Source organism: Epithele typhae (genome assembly GCF_022376455.1).
Source record: "Epithele typhae strain CBS 203.58 chromosome Unknown BXZ73scaffold_52, whole genome shotgun sequence".
Taxonomy (NCBI): Eukaryota; Fungi; Basidiomycota; class Agaricomycetes; order Polyporales; family Epitheliaceae; genus Epithele; species Epithele typhae.
The window spans coordinates 94,114-115,268 of NW_025954243.1; the positions used below are offsets into that span (position 1 = coordinate 94,114).

The window sequence follows — 21,155 nt, forward strand, 5'->3', positions numbered from 1 at the left end:
GCTGATCAATATTCGTAAAGACAGCTGTCTGAGAAGAATTCTGAGGGGGCGGGGTCAGTCCGCAAGCTGGATACGCATCTTGAGATCAGTGCTCACCTTCGAGACTCGTCTTCGGATCCAGCGACGCATCCTCAATGATGTCAAGTGCGCGTTCACCGTCCTCTCTCCAGATCTCCCTCAGCCATACCCCGGCGTCTTCCTCGTCCTCACGTTCATATTCTTCATCGCCCTCGTCACCTCCGTCGTCGTCGTCGTCGTCATCTCCGTCGTCGTCGTATCCATAGTCCTCGTCGTCGCTAGAGTCCTCGTCGTCGCTAGAGTCCTCGTCTTCATCGTTATCTTCGTCCTCGTCTCCTCCCTCGTCTCCGTGCATGCATTCTTCATCGTCCTCATTCTGATCTTCATTGTCCGTGTCCTGGCCTGTTTCACCATCCGCGTCTTCGTACGCATGCTCGTTCTCGATCCACCACCACCGTTCAACCCTACGATACACGCTCCGCAGCTTCCGCAGCCTAGCCAGGTCCTCGCTCTCGTGTCCCTCTTCGGCCTCGCGCTTTAGTTCGTCGAAGATCGGGCGCGGTACATCCCCAGCTTTTGCGCCGCGACATAGTTCGTCGAAGGTGAAGAGCTTCGGCATCCAAGGGCCTAGCCGAAGGACGCGGAGTGTCGGAATCGCCGCTGCTACGGCGCGTGAAAGCGGCCACAGAGCCCTCAGTCGTTTCAATTGCCTTCTGCGTGCCCGGGCGACGTTGAACCGGGCGCAGCGGTATTCTTCCTCTGTCGGCACGAGGGTGAGACCGAGGTAGAGCAGGGGCAGAGCCGCGGCGTGCGCGAGTAGCGGAAACTGCGCGGCGCGGTCAGAAAGGAACGCGCATCAGTCGACTCGACAAGCTCACTATGCATGTCATGAGGCTGGACTGGCTGTCGAGCGCAGACGGCCACGTGATAACGTGGAGAGATCGAAGCTGGGGCACCGCGCGGCAGATCTTCTTCCACGCGAATTCTGCCTGGGCGGAGGAGAGCCGGTGGCTGACAGTGAGCTCGAGCGCGACGGGCCGCACGGCTTGAAGGAGCTCGATGAGCGAGAGAACGCAACGGGTTTTTTTGATGTCGTGGTATTGTCCGAGAACCAACTTGCTGATGCGCCCGATGGTCTGGGACATCTTGCGAGGAATGGCGATGCGAGAGTTGCATGTCAAGCTTCGGAGCGTCGGCCAGTTGTCGTTCTTCTGAGCGAGGACAGACCCGCCGTCGAGAGGATGGGCGATGGAGGTGTCTGTGATGGATAAAGTATCGAGGCGAGGGAACATGGCAAGGATGTTGGCAGACATTCCGCCTTGACAGGAAAGGTAGAGATTGCGGACTGAGGGTATTTCGGTCGTCTTCGAGGGAGGATGTGTTGTGTGAAGCCAGAGAGTGAGCGTGTGAAGGGCTTTGAGGGTGGCGAGAATAGTGAAGAGATCGCCACAGTCAACAGGATTTGGATCAAAAGCTTTACCGATTGAAATGTATAATTTTTTAAGCCATCTATGCGATGAAAGGCCTAGAAGGGAGGGGATCGCCCCCTCACGCATGCCGATGAGGGAGAGATCTTCAAGGTTGGACATTGCGCAGATGGCCTGGATAAGCCGCGGGTCTTCATCGACGAACGTCTGAAAGCGGCGCAAATGTAGAACGCGGATGTTGGGGGCTTGAATGAGGATTTCTGTAATGAGCCGTGAGTCGTCGGGCTTGTAATAGTATTGCAGGAAAACGTCGATGGAGAAGTAGCAGAGGTGGAAGGCGCGGGGAAGATGTGAGACTTTTTCGCGACTGCAAAAGTACTGATTTATTTGGCGTATATAGTGCCGCGTCGTCCCATACTCGAAGCTGCGTTGGTTCCCGTCGACCTTGGAGAAGACGCGGGATATGGCGAGTCGATGTGTTTGCTTGGAGCAGCATGCCGTCGCGAGTGCGTCAGGTGGATCCAGGTGGGAGAAGACGAGAAAGAGGACATCCTCGTTGAGTGAAAGCAGGAGTCCGGCCATGCTGGCTAGTATTCAGCCTTGTCCAAGTGCTGAGTGCTGAGTAGTGCTGTCGAGTGCGCCAGAACAGTGACAGACCGCTCCGAAACCGGCAAAGGCCGGCCCAGTTTCAAATGTTCAGGCGCCGATAGATGTGAGTAGTCCATCGCAGAGCGCTAGTCGCCTTTGACGAGCTCTTCATGCTTCGATCAATTGGAAACTTTCAAGCCTCGAGAATCAACATGTTATACACGCTCCGACATCGGGCAGGATGCACTCCCAGTAACGACTCCGCGCAATATGTTGCCTCGACATTGATGTGCCCACTTGTGAGAACGTTTTTCAAATGCATCGACTCGGAGTAGCGCTCCATGCCACGCCGACGGACGGTCAAGAAGTTTGGCAAGAAGTGTAGACTTACATAGCATCAAGTTGTTCCAAGCAGGGAGTGTCAATCAGATCGTGGTTCATGACTTTCTTCCAATGATCCCAATCGCTGAAGCAATATCTCCCAGACTGCCTCGACGTACCGCTCAACTTGAAAGCCTTCCGGCGGCATCGGAAATTATCACACGTGCTCCCCTCGCCATTGACAACGTTGACGGTGCGTCCGACTTTCAGTGCACGAGGCACGCAAATTCTTGTCCGGGACAACTCCGCCGGACGCCTGTGTGGTTGTGATTCTGATCTTCGCAGTTTCTTCGCAGCTCTTTGCAGCCCACACGCTGGGCACACGTGTGATTGGCGCTCCTTTCAATGAAATTCGTACGACCACACGGAGACAAGTGCGTGTTCGTACAACAGGAAGATCCGGTCTGCAGATCCGGTTGGTTCGAGAAAGGCTTTTAGCTTCTCGGGCGCGGACAGGAGAAGCGAGCGCGGATGTCCTTTGTACGCAGACCTGGTGAATTTGACTGCATCGAGTGTACTGTGACTATAAAGGCCCCTGGTGGCGAACATTTGAACTTCGCTCCCCGCGCCACACCCCACCATGCCCGCCATTTCCCACCTCGTCGACCTTGCCTTGCGCTCCGACCCAGTCCTCCAGCCGCCGATCTCCCACTCCTCCTTCACCTTCAGCTCCCTCAGCGTCGCAGGCTTCTTCGGAGGCGATACCGCCGTCTCTGGGATGGCCACCGTCCACCTCTACGCCCTCCGCCGCTGGAGCGGTTGGTACAACTCCCCCGGGAGCTACGAGATCGCGAAGCGGTACGGTCAACTCGCCAACTCTCGCCTCTGGGACGGCCTGTTTCCCGGACCCAAGTGCGAGCCCGCGGCACTCTTCGGTCTCGACGGAAAGCCCGGTCCTGCCTTCCTCGCCGCCCGCTCTGGTTCGAACCTCCCGAGCACTGGTCACCCCGCGTACCTCCTCGCCCGCCGCGCCCGCGACCTCGCGCCCATCGCGTCCGTGCGCGGCCGCCGCACAACCCCCGCCGCCGTCACGCTCGTCGACCTCGCCCACGTGCCTCCCACGACGTTCCACCCCGGCAAGACCACCGGCGCGCACGGCTACCTCGCGCTCCTCCCGATAGGCGCCAGCGTCGCTGCGGCGGTCGTCTGCGCGCTCCTCGCCGACTGGTGGTGCTTCGCGAGCATCGCGCTCGGCATCGTCGCGGGCGGCGTCGCGAGCCTCGTCATCGGCGCGGGCACGCTCGAGTTCACGCACCCGACGCCCGCGCGCGGCGCGCCGCCCGGCGACGGCGTCCTGCTCGACGGCTACGCGACGCTCGTCGTGCGCGGGCCCGAGGCCGCCGTCGGCGCGCTCACGCGGGGCGGCTTCCGGCTCGAGTACGCGGGCGCGCCGGCGTTCGCGCCGATCGGGTGGTGCTCGGTGCTGCTCACCGCGCAGTTCCTCGGGCAGCTCCTCCTCGTCCCGCAGGGCACGCTCTTCGGCGGGCTCATGTTCGTCGCGTCGATCGTCGTCTCGTGGGCGTACAACACGTACCTGTCGAGCATCGACTGCGAGGACGTGCAGACGGAGCTGCTGTTCGAGCGCGTGCTCAAGATCGCGCCGGGCGCGGTGCGCAAGATCGAGCTCCCGTCGCGGACGGCGATGGTCGTGTTTGCGTGCCTCGCGCTGCAGTGCGACCGGCCGGTGCTGAACCCGCACAAAATCCTTGGGGACCTCATCCCGAACGACACGCCGGTGTGGCAGCGATGGAAGGGGATCGTCGCGGAAAAGTGCCTGGCGGGCAGAACGGTACCATTCTCGGATACGGACTGGAAGGTGGATGGGCTGACGGAGGAGGAGACGGAGCTCCTGCAGATGCTCTTCGAGGACGCGGAGGACGCGCAGCAGGCGTGGCAGACACTCAACGACACGACTCCCCGCACAAAGTCAACATGAACGAACTCGATGATACACGTTACGCTTAACGAATGACCGCCCATGATAGACATCATCAGACAGTATTATCAGTTTGGATGTAGTCTCTGTAATATACTACCGCATTAACTGTATAACACGCCGGACATCGTTGACTACTCCGGGCCCATAGTAACGTGTTCAGCTATCGACTTCAGGCTGTGTGATTCTTTCACGACGCACATGCGTTGGTTCACCTACGATTTTCCAAAGTAAACAAGCATTTGGACATCGTGAAGAGGAAGATAACGAGGCAGTTGATCCCTACTTAGGCGAGCCCAAGTTGATTCCAGTCCAGAATCGTGCGCCACTGCGGTCGCGGTGAGCGCGCGCGCACTCTCGTCGGCGCCGCGGCCTGTCTCTCGCCATCACCATCGTCTTTCTCAACCTCCTACCGCTCCCTTCCGCTTGCCACCCATCCTGACATTGTCTATTTGCATGCGAAAATCGACACAAGTTCGGCAAACCTCAACATCGGGGGACATTTGGGTGGCCCAGCAGGGGCGATGAGATGAACGGAACGTCGGGGTTGATTGGAGGAGCATGTCGATGTCGCGAACCGGTCGCACAAGTCCGACGCGTGGCTACTTGTACGTCTTCATACCATGGAGTTTGCCGTTTTCCCTTCTCCACCAGTTGTCGCACAACGCCCCCGTCGGTGTTCACTCCATGTTGCAATGTTCCTTGGGAACGAGGCCATCGTCCTGTCTCTCTTTACACCCCAAATGGCGCTCTCGCCGTGCCATGGTGTCTCAAGCTCGCGCATCGCCCCCCTTTGCGTTGATCAGCCTGCACGTCGGCACGAAGTCGTCCTGGGCGCAGAAGCGGGAGGCAGTCACCGTGCCGAGGCGTGTGCGTTTGACTCCGTGCCTGCTTGCAGGGGTGCTCCCAGGAGGGGTAAAACCATCGCGCACCTGTCGCTTTGCTGCCAGCCGCATCCGCACGCTTTGTATGTCGCCGCATCGCACATGTACTGTCCTCATGTCATGTCCACCATATTCTACGATCTCACCACGCGTGCTGAACGTGAACGTTCATACCCGTGTCCTCTCTGCGCTGAGGCCTCGTAACAGCACTGATCCATGTGTATGTCCGAGCCACTCACCGTGGCGGCGGCATGGGCGCGGAGCGCAATCCGGCAATGGGCATCAGGACCTTGTAGGGCACGGACGCCGGAGGAGCAGACAGCGCGGAGCGGATGTGACTCAGATCCATCCCAGTCGCCCCTAACGGCATACACAAAGGCGAGAAATCCAACCTCTTGCCTTCATCCATCAACTCCGGTCAGCATCCATCTACCACATTTTCATGCGATCCTTGACTCATCGGACCCTGCAGTTCTCACGATGTCCTCTTCGATTGTTCACCGTCTGAACGAAGACATCCTCCTAGCCGTCCTCTCTTACCTCCCAGGATACGACGTAGTACAACTCGCTCGTACATGCAAGTTCATGTACGCGCTCTCCTGTCCAAGCTTCAGTGTGAAGATATCTTACTGGGATCAACACCAACTGTCTCGGAGGGCTGAGGCGATCTGCCGGCCTGGTTCTTCCTCCGCGTCATGCTTGCAAGACCTTGAGTTGGCTCTGATGTCGCATAGTAGAGACGAAGACATCAAGGCCGTGTGCGACATCCTGAGGACCACCAAGAACCTTCGTACGCTGAGTCTTTCCATCGTGATCCCGCCAGGTGGGGTGGGGTATCCCTCGATCGTGCACGCTCTCACTCAAATGAAGGATCTGCGAGCACTCCGTTATTCTCCAATCTTCCTCGACGGCATACTTCCAATGATCGAACACATCCCCTCGCCTAACCTCGCCAACCTCTATCTTTGGTACGATGTCAACTGGGACCCTCAGTTTCCTCCTCTGCTCTCAGTACTCAGATCGTTCCCCAAGCTCGTCACCCTCACCCTGAGTAATTTCGTCCCACAACCGACCTCTCTTGATGCTACCCGAACATCGCTTCCATCCATTCGGCATATCATTCTCGAAAACGTGTCCGTCGCCGCTACGGACATCCTCTACCTCTGCCCCAACCTCGACACCATCGACCTCTCCCCAAGCTACGGATGGAACTTCACGCAAGGCCACATGGAACCCCAACCGAGATGGCCCAAGGTCTCCCGCCTCACCGTGGCCATCCAGGGCCGCGCGAGGAGATGGTACAGAGGCGTCGAAGCACTCGACGACGCGCAGCTGCAGACCGTCTTCGTCGAGCTGCTCGAGCGCCGCGCGAGCGCCGTCTCGCGCCTCGAGCTCGCCGGCGAGTGGGAGTTCACCCGCGACGGCGTCACCGCCGTCGACGCTGACACGTTGGGCCGCCTCGCGCGCCTCCTCGCGGCGCTCCAGCCCCGCGTGCTCACGCTCCTGGTGCACGCCACGGGCTTGCAGACCCCGGAAAAGAGGCTCGACGGCTGGATGTGGACCGAGGTCGCGCGTGCGCTCCCATGCCTGCGCGCGCTGACGCTGCGCTGCGCCCCGCGCCTCAGTTGGGTCCCTCCGGTGAGTCGATCTGGGCAACGTTGTCGGTCAGGCGTCCGCGCTGACATCGACGCCCCGGCTCTGCCTACAGGAAACGCTGCCGGCCGCGCTCGCGCAGCTCTCGCTCCGCTGCCTCTTCATCGACACCAGCCCGGTCGACGATCCGAAGGAACCGGGTTCGGACCGCCGTGAACTCGAGCGCGTGAAAGCGTTTGACGCGCTCCCCACGAAGCTGGTTCCGGCGCTCACGGAGATGCGCGTACTGGGGTTCAAAGGAACGGCCGCGCTACCCGCAGATGCGTTCAAGAACCTCAAGGCAGAAGCATGTCTGGAGGAGCTGGAGGAGTGGAGGAAGGACCACGGCGAGCGGAACACGCGATGGTGGCGGGTGGATGGTGTAGGTGAGGAGCGAACATTGGTCGAGCTCTGGCGCGAGTACGGAGAACAAGCGCAGAAGATCGTTGAAGACTCCGAGGAGGACGGCATCGCGGAAGACCTCGACGGTGAGCTTATCGAAGTCCTGGGTGCTCGAGGTGGACGCTGACTCTGCTCTTACGCAGCTATCTACTTGGACAGGTGCCGGTACGAGCCCTGAATATAAGACACGCACATACGATTATACACGGACAATATCTACGGAGCTCGACATTGAAATCGCTGACTCATCTAGTTGGATTCGTGTCCACTGAGTTGAAGGATACGCTATGGCATGTTCGTTTCTTCACCGTAATGGCTTGCTGATTGTCGCGTGACCAAGGCGCGTGTGGGAGTGTGTGGGAGGGGCCTCTCTCGCGAGTGTCTACGGAAAGGCGGGAGCCGCGCGACCGAGCCCTCGTGGGTGGCTCCGCTGCGCGCGCGCGCGTCGCGATCGCTTCGCCCGCGAAGATTCACTGTCTGGCTCGGCAGTTTGCTGTCCTTGGCTCCAGCGTCGCTGCGCCCGCTTGCCCTCAGGTCGGTGACACCTCGGCCAGATTTCGCGGCGCGGCGCGCTGCGTCGCGCATCAGGCTGAACACGTCGCTAGAACTATCGCGTGCAAGGGGAGCACAAATATGGATTCAATGAAAGATTAAAAACTGGCGCTAGTTTACATGGTGTGCGTGTGGTTCGCGCTCGTTCATTCCTTGCTTATGGCTCGTAGCGGCACTTGTCCAAGTATATCTCTGCGGAACTAGGTTAGCTTAGAGCGCCCTCGGACGTTACCCAACCCGGCGTCCGATGTACTAACCGGCCAGGTCCGCGACGCGATAATTCTCTGCGTTTTCTACCAGCTGCTGCGCTTGCTCTCCGTACTCGCGCCAGAGTTCAACCAACTTCCGCTCCGCCCCTTCGCCGTCGACGCGCCACCACCGCGTGTTCCGCTCGCCGTACCCCTTCCTCCATTTCCTCAGATCCTCCAGACCCCATTTTTCGCTGGTGTCCACCACGGCGTCCGGCAGCGCCGCCGTCCCCGTGATTCCAAGCACTCGCATCTTCGGGAGCGCCGCAAGCAGCTTCGAGGGGAGCGCGTCCAACGCTCTGACGCGCTCCAGCTCCATGCGGGGCGAGCTGTACCTGCTGCTCCCCGAACGGTCCACGGGGCTGGCGTCGACGAACAGGCAGCGGAGCTGGAGCTGCGCCAGCGCCGCTGGCAGCGCGTCCTGCGAGACCGGCATCAGCGAAGTGATGGCGTGAGAGCTCCGCGCCAGACGGGCTCACCGGGAGCTCCCAGTCGTCCGCTCCGACGCGGCGCAGCGTCAGAGCGCGCAGGCGCGGGAGCACGCGCGCGACCTCGGTCCACAGCCGGCCGTCGAGCCTCCTGTCCGGGATGTGGAAGCCGGCGTGCACCGGGAGGGTGAGCGCGCGGGGCTGGAGCGCCGCGAGGAGGCGGGCGAGGCGGCGCGACGCGTCGGTGTCGACGGCGGTGACGCCGTCGCGGGTGAGCTCGCACTCGCCGGCGAGCTCGAGGTGCGGGACGGGGCTCGCGCGGCGCTCGAGCAGCTTGAAGAGCACGGTCTGCACCTCGGCGGCGCCGAGCGTGGTGAAGCCACCGCCCCACCTCGTCGTGTGGCCGACGGTTACGATGAGGCGGGAGAGCTTGGGCCATCTTGGGCGGGGGTCCATGTGACCGGCCACAGAGCGGTCTACGTGGTCGAGAGAGAGGTTCAAGGACTCGAGGTTGGGGCAGAGGTAGACGAGGTCCGTGGAGGTTACCGAACAGCCGCGCAACGTGATGTGCAGGATGGACGAGAACGATGGCCGGGTGGTGTCGAGAGGAGTCGGGCCTGGCAGGAAGTAGTTCAGGGCGAGTGTAGAGAGCTTCGGGAAGGCCTCAATGGTGGACAAAAGAGGAGAGAAATCGTGTGGCAACTGAAATCCGTGCCAGAGATCGAGCATGACGAGATTGCGTGAAGGGATAGACTTGATGATCGACAGGACGCCAGGGCTGACTGGACGGCAAGACATAGATCGCAACTCTTGCATCTGAGCGAGGGCACGAGCGGCTGGTGGGTGGAGTATGAAGCTAGCATCACAAACCTGAAATTCCAAGTTTCGCAGATTCTTCGTCGCAGTGAGAATATCGCCAATGGTATCCAGGTACTGTTTGTGTATCGTAGTAGGTGGTTCAAGGTTGATTTTCAGGTGGTGTATGTAAACCGCGCTGCGGGTGCGTGGCTGACAGATGTCGTAATGGCGTCCAGTGAGTTGGGTTCGACTTGAGATCTTGATGGTGAATCTGGGAGAACAAAGCGCATACATGAACTTGCATGTGTGGGCGAGTTGCACTGCGGCGTATCCTGGGAGATAGGAGACGATGTTGTGCACAATATCTTCGTTGAGCCGACAGACCACTGAGGACGGCGGCATTTAGATTTTTGAGCCGCGTGTTAAGAAATAAATCGCGAATGCATGGATTACTGCGCCGGTCTAGGCAGGTGTGAGAAGACGAAGATATTTAGGAGACTGCGGGGACTTACCTGAGGAAGTCGTGGACTCGCGATGGAGTGAGGGTGGCCCTAGCCGTGCACAATTCGGAGGCCCTTGAAGTGACAATTGAGCTCAGAATGTGCACTTGTGTGTTTGAGAACACTTGCCAGTCGCCGATCAGTTGAGAGAGTCAGGAGACGAAATGGATAGACGCCCGCGACGCCCGCGTCGGTAAGCGCGCTTAATGCGCCTCCCCTTTCATTCACCCTCGATTTGCCACTACGTCGCGGCTTATTCCGCGCACCTTTCCCCTGGCACCACACCCTGCTCCGCGGGTCGTCCTGCCAGCGCGTGCGCCTCCTTTGAAGCGTCTTCGTCACATCTACTACGGTGCAGCGAAGGCACGGCTTCCGCAAGTCTCTCCTGGAGCCCAGTTAGGAGACGCCGGATATCCAGGCGTTCGGAGCGCGTCTGCGTCCTGGATCACAGGTCCGTAACGCTAGGAGTGTTTCGAAGAAATTTCAGCACCCTTGTGCTCCTCACCGCCGCGCGCCTCTGCGCGATAGCCGACGCGCAGCTGAAGGCGAAGTACGCGGGGCGTATCCGACGAGGATGTAAGGCAGGCCTCGCCCGACCACAGGGTGATAGGCGTGGTGTTCCTATACGACGAGACTGTTTGTAGCAGTTCTTCGAAGTCGACGATACACGTGTCCTCCACTGCATTCAGTGTGCGAGGCCTCTTTCAATGCTTCCTCGTGATGTATGAAGTTGGGACACAGCGTGGCTTCTCCACTGGTGCCAAGGATGCGCCGTGTAGTTGAGCAGAGCCCTTCGTCCTCTCCCTCTCAAGCGCGGATGGGAGGGTGCTCTCGTGGTGTCTGACACTCGCTGCATGCAATTTCTGTTCATGGACTTGCGAAGCCCCCGCCGAAGAATCCTCTTGCCAAGCGGCTAGGGGGACACCATCTAATCTAATCTCCGGGCGCCGATAAGTCGCAGCGGGCCTCGCTGCCTCTGGTCCTGGTTCGTCACGTACCACGACGAGAACGACTTCGCACATTTGTCCAACCGTCTCTCCACTCCAGGGCAAGTGCCGTCTTGCGAATACCACTCATGCCAACGTGGTAATTTAATTATTCTAGATCCCACTGGCCATGGAACCTCTCATAGATCGTCTCAACGACGATGTTCTGCTCATCATCCTCTCCCATCTCAAGAAGCGAGATCTCTGCGCCTTGTCGCTCACTTGCAAACACTTCCATATGGTTTCCTCTCCAAGACTCTGGACAGTTCTTCCGATAGATTGGGAGTTCTTCGTGTCCTGGTGGCATGGTAATCTCGGCACGAACGCTCATCATGTCCGTGAGATAGTGATCCATCTCGACTTCGACAAGCCACGTACATTTCCCGATGTCTTGTTCGCAACCAAGAACATCCGTTCGCTCGAAATAATCCATATGTCTCTCCTCTATGACGACCCGCGTCTTTCTATCGCTCTCGCAGAACTGCGCGAGCTCCGGACACTCTCTTGCAACTGGATCGAGGACGAAATGCTGCCGACGATCCAATGCATCCCCTCTCCCAATCTCACAAGCCTCAGTCTAGCCTATAGAGGCAAAACAAACGCTTGCGTCGACCTCCCCTCCATCATCTCCGTCATCGGATCCTTCCCTCGCCTGCATGATCTAAAGCTAGAGTTCCTGAAGCCGACCACCGCCGTCGACATCGCCAGCTACCCGCCATTCACCTCCATCCAGCAGCTCACCCTCTACAACGTCACCAAACCTGCGACAGATCTCATTTACCTCTGTCCAAACCTCACTTCCCTGGACCTTGGTGCCGACTATCCTTTCCGAGGGAACCCTCACGGATCCCGACCGAGATGGCGCCCGTCGCCGATCCCTCGACTCACCCTCACGGTCCTGCGCCCAGCGACCAGAGCCTCCATTGTCTCGTTGCTGGAGCAATGGGCCTTGCGCGCGGCACACGTTCGATTCGCAAAGCTATGGGAGTTCACGAATGACGGCATGTCGTTCACGAACGACGGCATGTCGTTCGCGAAGGACGACGCCTCGTCACAACTGATGCGCATCCTCGACGTGCTCAATCCGCGCTCCTTCCACCTGGAAATAGCGGTGGTGTGGGGCGCCGGGCCGTCGGACCCCACGGGAAGTCTCTGGAAAGAGGTCGCCGCGGCCGCGCCGCACCTGCGTGCGCTCGTGCTCCACGTAGAAGCATTCGACGACCGCAGTACCGAGAGCGAGCAGTGGCCGCTGACATGGGCGCCCTCGGTACGTCGTGCGCCGTCTGCGTCGAGCACGCCCCTCGCTCACCGAGCGTCCCCCGCACGCCAGGATGCGCTCGTGGCGGAACTCGCGCGGCTCCCGCTCGTCTGCGTCCATCTGGAGGCGGACTCAGAATCGTCCTACCGGAAGCCAGGGGAGGCGGAGCGCCAGCGCATCCGCGCGCTCGCCGCGTTCCCCGAGAAGCTCGCCACGGCGATCCCCACACTGCGCGTCGTGGGCGTGTCGGACGGGTGGCTCAAGTTGGAGGGCTTGCGGTCCACGCAGTGGTGGCGCGTCGAGCGTGGCGACGGCGACGCGTCGCGGTCTCTGGTCGAGCTCTGGCGCGAGGACGGGGAGCGGGCGCTGCGGCTCGTGCAGAACGAGGCGTTTTCCATGTCCGATCTTGACGGTGAACAGATGTCTGAGCTCTGATTTTATGCAGCGGCTAACTTGTGTCTCTGTAGACATCTACTCGGAGAAGTGCCGTTACGTGTGGGGGTAAGCGGGGAGCACGCCGAGCGGGCCACAAAAACGTTCGGAACCCGCGCGCGAATGAGCTCAGGGACCGGACGTGAGGGTATTGTCGTCTCGCGTGCCGTGGGGTCATTTATCGTCCCACAGACGGCGGAGCTCGGCGCGCAGTCTCCTGCGCGCGTTGGGTTATGGCTCGCGGATGGGAAGTTGGTGCCGAACCAGGTCGAGGTGCTCAAGGGCGTTGTGGAGGGGATTCGATATCCCGGATGGGCTCGCAGGATCTCGGTGGTGAAGCGAGCGGGACGAAGCTTGAGGTTATACCATCCGCCACAGCCTGAGGGAGTGGTCCCAAGTTACAACGAAGCGCATAGGAGGCGGTACTTAAAAGTGCAGCAGCGTGCGGGGTATTATAAACTGGCTATCTATGCAGTACTAGGATTACAGAGTCGTCGCAGTGTCGCCGACTGCCATCCTGCCTTCTGATCGAATATGTCCACCATATCATAGAAGGGGCGCGAGCATTACCAAGTGCTGCGACGAGAGTAAAGTAAAGGTGAGGGTGAAGTAACGCCAAAACACTGTGTCCGAGAAGAGCACCTCGACCGCGACCTCACGCCCCGCCGCTGAACTAGTGTTGCCCACGGGTCGGGTATACCCGTCGCGGGTACGTGTATGTAGCCGCGCGGGGACGAGTACGGGTCGAGACTTTCGTACCCGCGCTCGACCCGCGCCTTTACCCGTACCCGTCCACTCGAAGGACTGCAATGCGCGCCGCGGTGTGCCCAGAATCCACGAGGTTGTTAAGCGTACAAACAACCTGCATTGAAACGAAGATGAGCGCAGGCCTTTGAGCCTCCATCACGCGCCGGTCCGCTGACGCGGAATCTCGTCTAGTCGATCCCAACGTCTCCGGAAGCCTTGGGGGACCGGCGAGCCCGGAGACTGAACGTCGGGGTGGGCTTGATGAAGCGCGGCGCACTCAATATCGGGGGAGACCTGGCATGCTGACGCTGTGGAGTGGCGCTCTCGTTTAGTAGGTGCTCTCGACAGTACCTTCGAAATCTGCGACTCGATACACAAGGAAGATGGTCGTTATCATGACTGGAGATGCTTTCCTGATGTCCTACAAGCCTTAGTAAGTGATCATAGTAGGCGACTGCACGATTCCCAGATCACAAAATAAGAGCTTACTGAATCACTCCTCTTCTGGGATGTTTCATAAACAGTCCACTGGACGCCCATACCCGTGACCCTAAGCCCCCTACCCGCGAATACCCGTACCCGTGCCATGCGGGTGCGGGTAGTCCGCGGGTCGAGTACGGGTACGCGGATTTTACCCGTACCCGACCCGTATGCAACACTACGCTGAACCCGTACTTGGCCGTGAACTTTGCGAACCCGGCCTCGCGCGCCCGCCGCGCCACGTCCTTCCTCCGCTCCTCCTCCGTCATCGGCGGCGGCGCGGGTTTCGACTTGCGCGCGGGGCTTGACCGCGACGGTGCACCAAGCGCGCGCTTTAGCCACGAGGGGGATTTTGAGCGGCGCGGCGTGGGAGGGGAGGGCGTCGGGGACGCGAGGCCGTACTGCGATTGGAGGGTGCCGAACGCGGACTCGTAGTCCTTCGATTTTGGGCCGTGAAGAGGGGTGGTGGAGACGGCGGTGGAGGTGCTCGCGAGCGATGCGAGGGACGGAGAGGATGGGAAGGCAGTCTGTGTGGTGGTTGCGGGCATTGCGGATGTGGTGGTCTGGGCGGTGGTTGCGAGAGGGATGTGGACCGGAATGGTTGGGCACAGAAGTAGGAGGAGGCTGCGTGGGAGGTGCAGAGGCTGTTGAAGGGGTATGCGTGGTTGTGGCGAGTAGTTAGTGAGGCGGCTGGGCGAGGTGCGTCACTCGAACTTATACCGAGCGTAGACGCACCCCGTCCACCATGCACCAGGATTGACTCCGCGCAGCGCCTGCAGTTGCAGGGTCCCTGCGCACTCATCGCAAGAACCTTGCATACAGCTGTGCACCCGCAGGACGAATGACTCACTTGACAGTTCGCGGCACCGAGATCACGTTGTGCCGGAGGAGTAACGGCATGTCGCGAGCGATCGTGTTAGATGCAACTGAGGAGCTTCCGGATGCTGTGAGGCGTGTTGATCGGAAAGGCCCCGAGGTCTTCTTCGGGGCGGTGCGAGTGCTTGTCGGAAACTCTGAAAGACGGTGTCCGCCGAGTCACCGACCGAACGTTCGCTAAACTTAGCATCGGCTCGGAGGATGCTCGTGGCCCAGAAGTTGTACGTCTCATCCATCTGGTATCTTATTGTGAGCAATGGAGCGTCTGAAGACGTGAGACCAGGGTATGTATCTCGTGCATGGCGTGCGCCGTGCGGCCTGTCTGCCGCAACATCACGGCGAGCCCACTATGCAGCAGGTGTCGTGCCGCGCCGCGTGGAGAACGTGGTGTCGATGTGTCCCACTTTGGAAAATCGATGGGGACGATTCCGCGCGGAAATGGCGAGGCGGAGGACGCTGGGCTTACAAGCTTTGCACTGCCAGTACTTCTTCCCGACAAGGCCAAAACAGACCAAGGCTCTCAGGGCCTGTCCAATGCGAAAGAACTCACCCACTAATATGACCGTTTATGCTTATGCACCATGCCACACTGTCCATGAGAGGACGCTGTCCTAATCGCACTTTGTCAATGTGCATCGGCGAGTGACCAGACGTCTGCGAGACTTGCGGAGAGTCTTGGCGAAGAAGCACGTTCATTACACCAACGCGCGTGAGGCAGTGTGAGTTTTCGAGAGATGGGGCGCGCACTGCTTGAGATTCGAGGAGGAGAAGAGAGGAAGAGTGCGCGGTGCACACCGCACGCCGGTCAGTGCTGAAGCGCTAACCGGCGCCGGCCGGCCTCGGACTCGGGGCCCGGCCTCCGCGGCCACCGGGCCCGATGTCGGAGCGCGGAGCGACTAGTACTGCAGAGACCGCGATGACTCCTTCCACCTCCCCCAGTTCATAGTGTGCTAACGCTGGTGCGCAGGTGTCGCGCGCGAGGCATCCTCCAAGCTATTGGTGCGCAGCTGAGTCACGCTGCGCTCCCGCAGTCCGCATCCTCGCCGTACCATCGCTGCGAACCATGTCCTATCACCAACACCATCTTTTCGTGTTCGTCAGCGAACGTAGGTTCACATGCACAGCACTCGAGCACGCGCGCAGAGTCGTATAAAGCTGGCATGCCTCCCAGTCCTCTTCCTCACCAACCCAACGTCTCAAACCGCGCTCGAGCGTTCATAGCCCCAACACCCTCACCCTTCCGCCATTCCGGAAAACAATCCCACCACTATCACCACGATGCCCACAAGCACCACAACCGCCTCCATCCCATCCTCACCCTCCTCCCTCTCCGTCGCGAGCACTTCCACCGCGGTTTCCACCACCCCCACGCCCAAAGCAAAGGACTACGAGTCCGCATTCGGCGCGCTCCAGACGCAATACGGCTTCCAGGCCTCCGCCCCCGCACCCTCCCGCCCCTCGCCCAAGTCGCAGTCGCATTCGCAGTCAAAATCGGCTTCTTGGCTCAAGCGCGCGCTCGGCTCGAGCTCAGCCTCGCCCTCGCCCTCTTCACCCCCGCGCGCCTCTGCGCCGCAGCCGACGCCGCAGTCAGGGGAGAGCCGGGCGAAGGAGGCGGAGCGCGAGGCGGAGCGCGCGCGGCGGCACTACTACGAGGACCAGTTCGCGCAGTTGACGGCAAAGTACGGGTTTGGAGGCGGGCCGGGTCCGACGAGGATGTGAGGCAGGACGCAGCTGGTTCGTGCAGTGATCGGACGTCCGTATGTACTTATGTCGTCGCGCACCGCAGGGGAGACTATTTGTAACCGTTTTTCGAAGTTGACGAGATGCGCGATCTCCACTGAACTCAATGTGCGAGCCTCTTCCCACCGTCCTCAAGTTCACGATGCAAGTCGGGAGACCAGCGGCAGGCCTAATCAAGGGCTTTGCTGATCGCGCCATGGGGTCGAGCAGAGCCCCCTTCGTTCTCGACCTCTCCCGCGCAACTAGGAGCGAGCTCGTTGTATTTCTGACACTCACTCGATGTTTATTCCGTTGATGGACTCGCCGCGAAGCTCCTTGTGGTTGATCAACCGATAAATACTTAGAGAGCAACATCTAATCTAATCTACTTTGACCTTGGCGACGAGATAAGCCGCAAAATCTGCTTCGTCACCTACCACCACGACCTAGAGTCCGCAGGTGACACACCAATCAAACACGGTTTATGTGCATATTTGCTAACGAAATTGCTCATTTTTCCAGCTCGTAAATGATCCTTACGACCCTTCGACGGTCCTCATCTCCAGGTCAAAACTCCGGGGCAAGTGCTATCTTGCGGGTATTACTCATGCCAACGTGCTAATCTATTCATTTCCAGGCCCCAGCCATGGCACCTCCCATAGATCGTCTCAACAACGACGTTCTGCTCATCATCCTCTCCTATCTCAAGAAGCGAGATCTCTGCGCCTTGTCGCTCACCCGCAAACGCTTCCGTATGGTTTCCTCTCCAAGACTCTGGACAGTCCTTCCGATAGATGAGGCCTTCTTCGTATCCTGGTGGCATGATAATCTCCCCACCAACGCTCATTATGTCCGTGAGATAGCGATCCATCTCAACTTCGACAAGCTTCCCGATGTCTTGTTCGCAACCAAGAACATCCGTTCACTCGAAATAACCGATATGTCTCTCCTCCATGACGACCCGCGTCTTTCTATAGCCCTCGCAGAACTGCGGGAGCTGCGGGAGCTCTCTTGCGGTTCTGTCGAGGACAAAATGCTGCCGACGATCCAAAGCATCCCCTCTCCCAATCTCACGAGCCTCTGCATAGGCTATCAAGGACATGAAGACGTTCCCTACAACCTCCCCCCTCTCATTTCCGCCATTGCGTCCTTCCCTCGCCTGCATTCTCTCATGATAGAGCAAGCTAGTAATCCGACCACCGCCGTCGACATCGCCAGGTACCCGCCGTTCGCCTCCATCCAGCAGCTCTACCTCAACGGCGTCACCGAGGCCGCGACAGACCTCGTTTATCTCTGTCCCAACCTCACCTCCCTCGAACTCGGCTTCGACGATCTGCGCACAGAAGACCCTCACAAATCACGACCCACGTGGCGCCCCTCCCCGATCCCTCGACTCACTCTCACGGTTCTGCGCATGCGGGCCAAAGACCCCATAGTCTCGTTGCTGGAACAACGGGCCGTGCGCGCGACACACGTTCGACTCTCCATGCTCTGGTGGTTCACCCGGGACGGCATCTCGTTCACGAAGAGAGAACCCGCGTCCCGCCTCTCGCGCGTTCTCGCCGTGCTCAAGCCGCGCTCCCTCTACCTGGAGGCGTCAGTCGCGCCGGACGCCAAGCTGTCCGACCCCACGAGACCTCTCTGGAAAGAGGTCGCCGCAGCCGCCCCACACCTGCGCGCGCTCGTGCTCCATGTGGAATCGTCCGACGAGGTCGATACCGAGTTCGACGTAGACTCAATCAACGACGATACCGAGGTCGAGAGGCCGCGGATGCTGTGGATGCCCCCGGTACGTCGCGCGTCTGACTCGAGTGCGCCTTGCTCACCCGATGTTCTCCACACGCCAGGACACGCTCGCGGCGGAGCTCGCGCGGCTCCCGCTCGTCTGCGTCTATCTCAAGGCGGACCCAAGGCTGTTTGACCGGAAGCCGGGGGAGCCTGACGCGGAGCACCAGCGCCTCCGCGCGCTCGCTGCGTTTCCAGAGAAGCTCGCCGCGGCGATCCCCACACTGCGCGTCGTGGGCGTGTCGGACGGGCGGCTAAAGCTGGAGGGCGTGCGATACACGCAGTGGTGGCGCGTCGAGCGCGGTAACGGGGGCGACGCGCCGTCGCTGGTGGAGCTCTGGCGCGAGGACGGGGAGCGGGCGCTGCGGCTCGTGCAGCACGAGGCGTTTTGCATGTCCGATCTTGACGGTGAGGAGATGGCTTGAGCTCTGACCTGGAGCAGCGGCTGACTTGTTTTCCTGTAGACATCTACTCGGAGAAGTGTCGTTACGTGCCGGGGTGAGCGTTGAGCACGAGCGCGTTGCCGCCGTTTCAATCGCGACCTTCCTCCACAACTACGCTGAAAGAGGAAAGGATTCTCTAAATGCCAGGGAAGAGCTGGTACATTAAAGTCTTTGTACGGGGTGGAAGCCGAATCATAGTGGAATGGTCGTATGCCAAAATTACGACCGAGTCAATACGATGTCATTCCATGCACGGACGGCTTTCAATCATCGTTCATGGGGATATTTTTATAAGTAACTATCTGCAGAAAAGAAAATCTGCCTGCGTGGCGCGCAGTATGCGTCCATCCGACCGTCAAGTGGAGACGAACGAGAATTTCCGTCGCGAAAACCCCGATCCCTTCATCGACCCGCCACCCTCTGGTATCTCGACCTCCCTGCTCACGCCTCCGACACTCCTCCAAGTCAGAGTCGGAACCGGCTTCGACGCTTTTCGGTGAAGAATCCTAAAACATGTGCTCAGCGACGCACACATTCTGGAGGCCCTAAACACTCACCTTCAAAGCTCGTGTTCGCATTGAAAGACGAGCCGCAGATGATTCCGCACGCGCGTTCGCCGTCTTCTCTCCACATCTCGTCCAACGTCCGGCCGCCACCGCCGTCCTCCCCGACCCACCACCACCGTTCGTCACGGACTCGCATCTCGCGCTTCAGCTTCCGCAGCTGCTCCAGCTCAGGACACGCATCCGTAGCACCCCGTTCCTCCGCCTCCAGCGCTTCCAATACTTTTGGCCGAATTTGAGCTCCATGCGATAAGTTGAGTATCACCTCGTTGAGGGTGAACAGGCGAGGCGTGTAGGGGCCGATGTGGAGGACACGGAGGCTCGGAAGTGCGTTCGTGGTGACGAGCCTCGGGAGCGCGCGTAGAGCGTTGAGTCGGCGCAGCTCCATTTTGCGTACGGACGTTACGATGTGCATGCCGCTCGGGGAGAGCCTCGGAGGGAAAGGTAGCAAGAGCGACAGGTGGAGAAGAGATATGGATGAGAGGGCGTCGAGCATTGGTGCCTGTGCATGCTGGGGCTGTCAGTCGCAAGACGGCCGGAGGACCACGGGATGCTCACCACGAACGGAAGCATGCAGTGCAACTCGTCGGCTACGGGATGGATCGTGACACGAAGAGAGCGCAGCTGAGGCGCTGCGCGACACAGGTCCGGCCAGAACGACGGATGGTCCACCAACCTGAAGGCGCTAGTCTCGAATTCGACCACGACCGGGCGCGCGGCGTGGAGGACGGGGGTGAATTTGGGCACAGAGCTCGAGGGTCCGACGAGCAAATCTCGGACGTTATGCATGTGCCCGGCAGAGTCCACCCGGACGTGCGGGGGCGGGTTGACACAAGTCAATTTCTGGAGCGCAGGCCAGCCGCTGCCAGCCGCCGGCCCAGTGACTGGCCCGTCGCGCCAGAAATAAAGGTCCGCATCTAAGGCGACAAGGGCGGAGAAACGGGCAGTGACCGCGCAGTATGCCGATGGAGGGCAGGAAAGATGGAGGCGATGGACCTGTGGCAACTTCAAGTCCTTCGAAGTGCTCTCAAATTGAGAGAAGGACTCGGGAAGAAAAAGGTGGAGAACGTCCAAGAGTGGGAGGGAGGCGAGCGTGCGGATGACGAAGTCGAGATCCAAGTCGTCCTGACCAAACTCGAGGTGTAGATCGGTGAGTTTTTGGCCGAGCAGCATGACCGGGAGAGAGGCTGTCGCGACGGCCTCCATGCCGTGCAGAGCAAGTTCCTCCAGTCTGGACAACGCGCCGATGGCCTCGCCGAGCCGGGAATCTCCTCGGATGAACTCCTCGACATAGGAAATGAGGAGGAACTGGAGATTGACTGCTTTAAATAGGAAATCCGTGAAGAGTGGAGCAAAGTCCTGTGGCCAGGAGGGCTCGCAATCGAGGGTGAACCGACGGAGGTAGTGGACCCGAGGGACCTGGGACACTGGCTCACAGCTCAGCAGCAGCGAGCATACCTTCGCCAATCGGGGTTGATCTTCAATCGGAGGACTGCTGCCTTTTGCATGGATATCGAAAAAGACTTGGGAAATAGCGAGGCGGTAGGCAGCCTTGGAGCAGCACGCCACAGCGAGGGCCTCCGGTGCTTTCAATAGGGAGAAAATGAGGAAGAGAACGTCTTCATTGAGTGACAGTAGAAGTGGGGGCATGAAAGTAAGGCGTGAGGACGGGGATGGGGATGGGAGCCAGGTTGGAGACTGATGGTCGCTGGAAGGATACAAATCACGACACGTACACATGCTGCGTGACTGCGAGTCAGGCCCACCCAGACTCACACGCGCACCCTGTATGCCCCCCGTATTTCCTCCGTAAGTGGTCCCAGCCAGCTAGCTCGCCTGTCCATTCATCATACAGGCGATCGAATTGTAAGGAGGAAAGGTGCAGGAAACCAGACGATTCTGATCACTGGAGAGGACAGCGAGAGCATACGCGAGAAAAGCGGTGGAGAGAGCAAGTCAGGTCTGGACAAGGGAGCGAGGAAGGGACGACGGTAGTGGATGGTGATGGTTGACGGCAAAAAGCAAGCGGGGCGTCAGCCCGCCAACTTGCTGCCAGACCTGCAAGCTTCTTA

The 21,155-nt window shown here is 59.7% G+C and overlaps 9 protein-coding genes across 9 annotated transcripts; 5 read left to right on the top strand and 4 right to left on the bottom strand.

Moving 5' to 3' along the window:
- Positions 1-5: 5 nt before the first annotated feature.
- BXZ73DRAFT_104494 (uncharacterized protein) lies at positions 6-2,027 on the bottom strand (the record flags this gene model as incomplete). Its single annotated transcript, XM_048015905.1, has 3 exons — positions 6-40; positions 97-844; positions 897-2,027. 3 exons carry the CDS (start codon positions 2,025-2,027, stop codon positions 6-8), a joined length of 1,914 nt encoding a protein of 637 aa, XP_047874652.1.
- A 1,105-nt stretch (positions 2,028-3,132) lies between these two features.
- BXZ73DRAFT_51943 (uncharacterized protein) lies at positions 3,133-4,350 on the top strand (the record flags this gene model as incomplete). The annotated part of the gene is made up of 1 exon (XM_048020721.1): positions 3,133-4,350. The coding sequence occupies one exon, from the start codon at positions 3,133-3,135 to the stop codon at positions 4,348-4,350; it is 1,218 nt and encodes a 405-aa protein (XP_047874653.1).
- A 1,364-nt stretch (positions 4,351-5,714) lies between these two features.
- BXZ73DRAFT_104496 (uncharacterized protein) lies at positions 5,715-7,446 on the top strand (the record flags this gene model as incomplete). The annotated part of the gene is made up of 3 exons (XM_048015906.1): positions 5,715-6,872; positions 6,943-7,354; positions 7,412-7,446. The coding sequence occupies 3 exons, from the start codon at positions 5,715-5,717 to the stop codon at positions 7,444-7,446; spliced, it is 1,605 nt and encodes a 534-aa protein (XP_047874654.1).
- A 531-nt stretch (positions 7,447-7,977) lies between these two features.
- BXZ73DRAFT_104497 (uncharacterized protein) lies at positions 7,978-9,294 on the bottom strand (the record flags this gene model as incomplete). The annotated part of the gene is made up of 3 exons (XM_048015907.1): positions 7,978-8,012; positions 8,078-8,489; positions 8,548-9,294. The coding sequence occupies 3 exons, from the start codon at positions 9,292-9,294 to the stop codon at positions 7,978-7,980; spliced, it is 1,194 nt and encodes a 397-aa protein (XP_047874655.1).
- Positions 9,295-10,910: 1,616 nt separating this feature from the next.
- On the top strand, positions 10,911-12,543 carry BXZ73DRAFT_104498 (uncharacterized protein; the record flags this gene model as incomplete). The annotated part of the gene is made up of 3 exons (XM_048015908.1): positions 10,911-12,047; positions 12,111-12,450; positions 12,506-12,543. 3 exons carry the CDS (start codon positions 10,911-10,913, stop codon positions 12,541-12,543), a joined length of 1,515 nt encoding a protein of 504 aa, XP_047874656.1.
- Positions 12,544-13,702: 1,159 nt separating this feature from the next.
- BXZ73DRAFT_79984 (uncharacterized protein) lies at positions 13,703-14,245 on the bottom strand (the record flags this gene model as incomplete). Its single annotated transcript, XM_048023197.1, has 1 exon — positions 13,703-14,245. The coding sequence occupies one exon, from the start codon at positions 14,243-14,245 to the stop codon at positions 13,703-13,705; it is 543 nt and encodes a 180-aa protein (XP_047874657.1).
- Positions 14,246-15,851: 1,606 nt separating this feature from the next.
- BXZ73DRAFT_104500 (uncharacterized protein) lies at positions 15,852-16,292 on the top strand (the record flags this gene model as incomplete). Its single annotated transcript, XM_048015909.1, has 1 exon — positions 15,852-16,292. The coding sequence occupies one exon, from the start codon at positions 15,852-15,854 to the stop codon at positions 16,290-16,292; it is 441 nt and encodes a 146-aa protein (XP_047874658.1).
- Positions 16,293-16,938: 646 nt separating this feature from the next.
- On the top strand, positions 16,939-18,579 carry BXZ73DRAFT_104501 (uncharacterized protein; the record flags this gene model as incomplete). The annotated part of the gene is made up of 3 exons (XM_048015910.1): positions 16,939-18,081; positions 18,140-18,485; positions 18,542-18,579. The coding sequence occupies 3 exons, from the start codon at positions 16,939-16,941 to the stop codon at positions 18,577-18,579; spliced, it is 1,527 nt and encodes a 508-aa protein (XP_047874659.1).
- A 406-nt stretch (positions 18,580-18,985) lies between these two features.
- On the bottom strand, positions 18,986-20,733 carry BXZ73DRAFT_104502 (uncharacterized protein; the record flags this gene model as incomplete). The annotated part of the gene is made up of 3 exons (XM_048015911.1): positions 18,986-19,026; positions 19,078-19,585; positions 19,642-20,733. 3 exons carry the CDS (start codon positions 20,731-20,733, stop codon positions 18,986-18,988), a joined length of 1,641 nt encoding a protein of 546 aa, XP_047874660.1.
- Between the last annotated feature and the right edge of the window lie 422 nt (positions 20,734-21,155).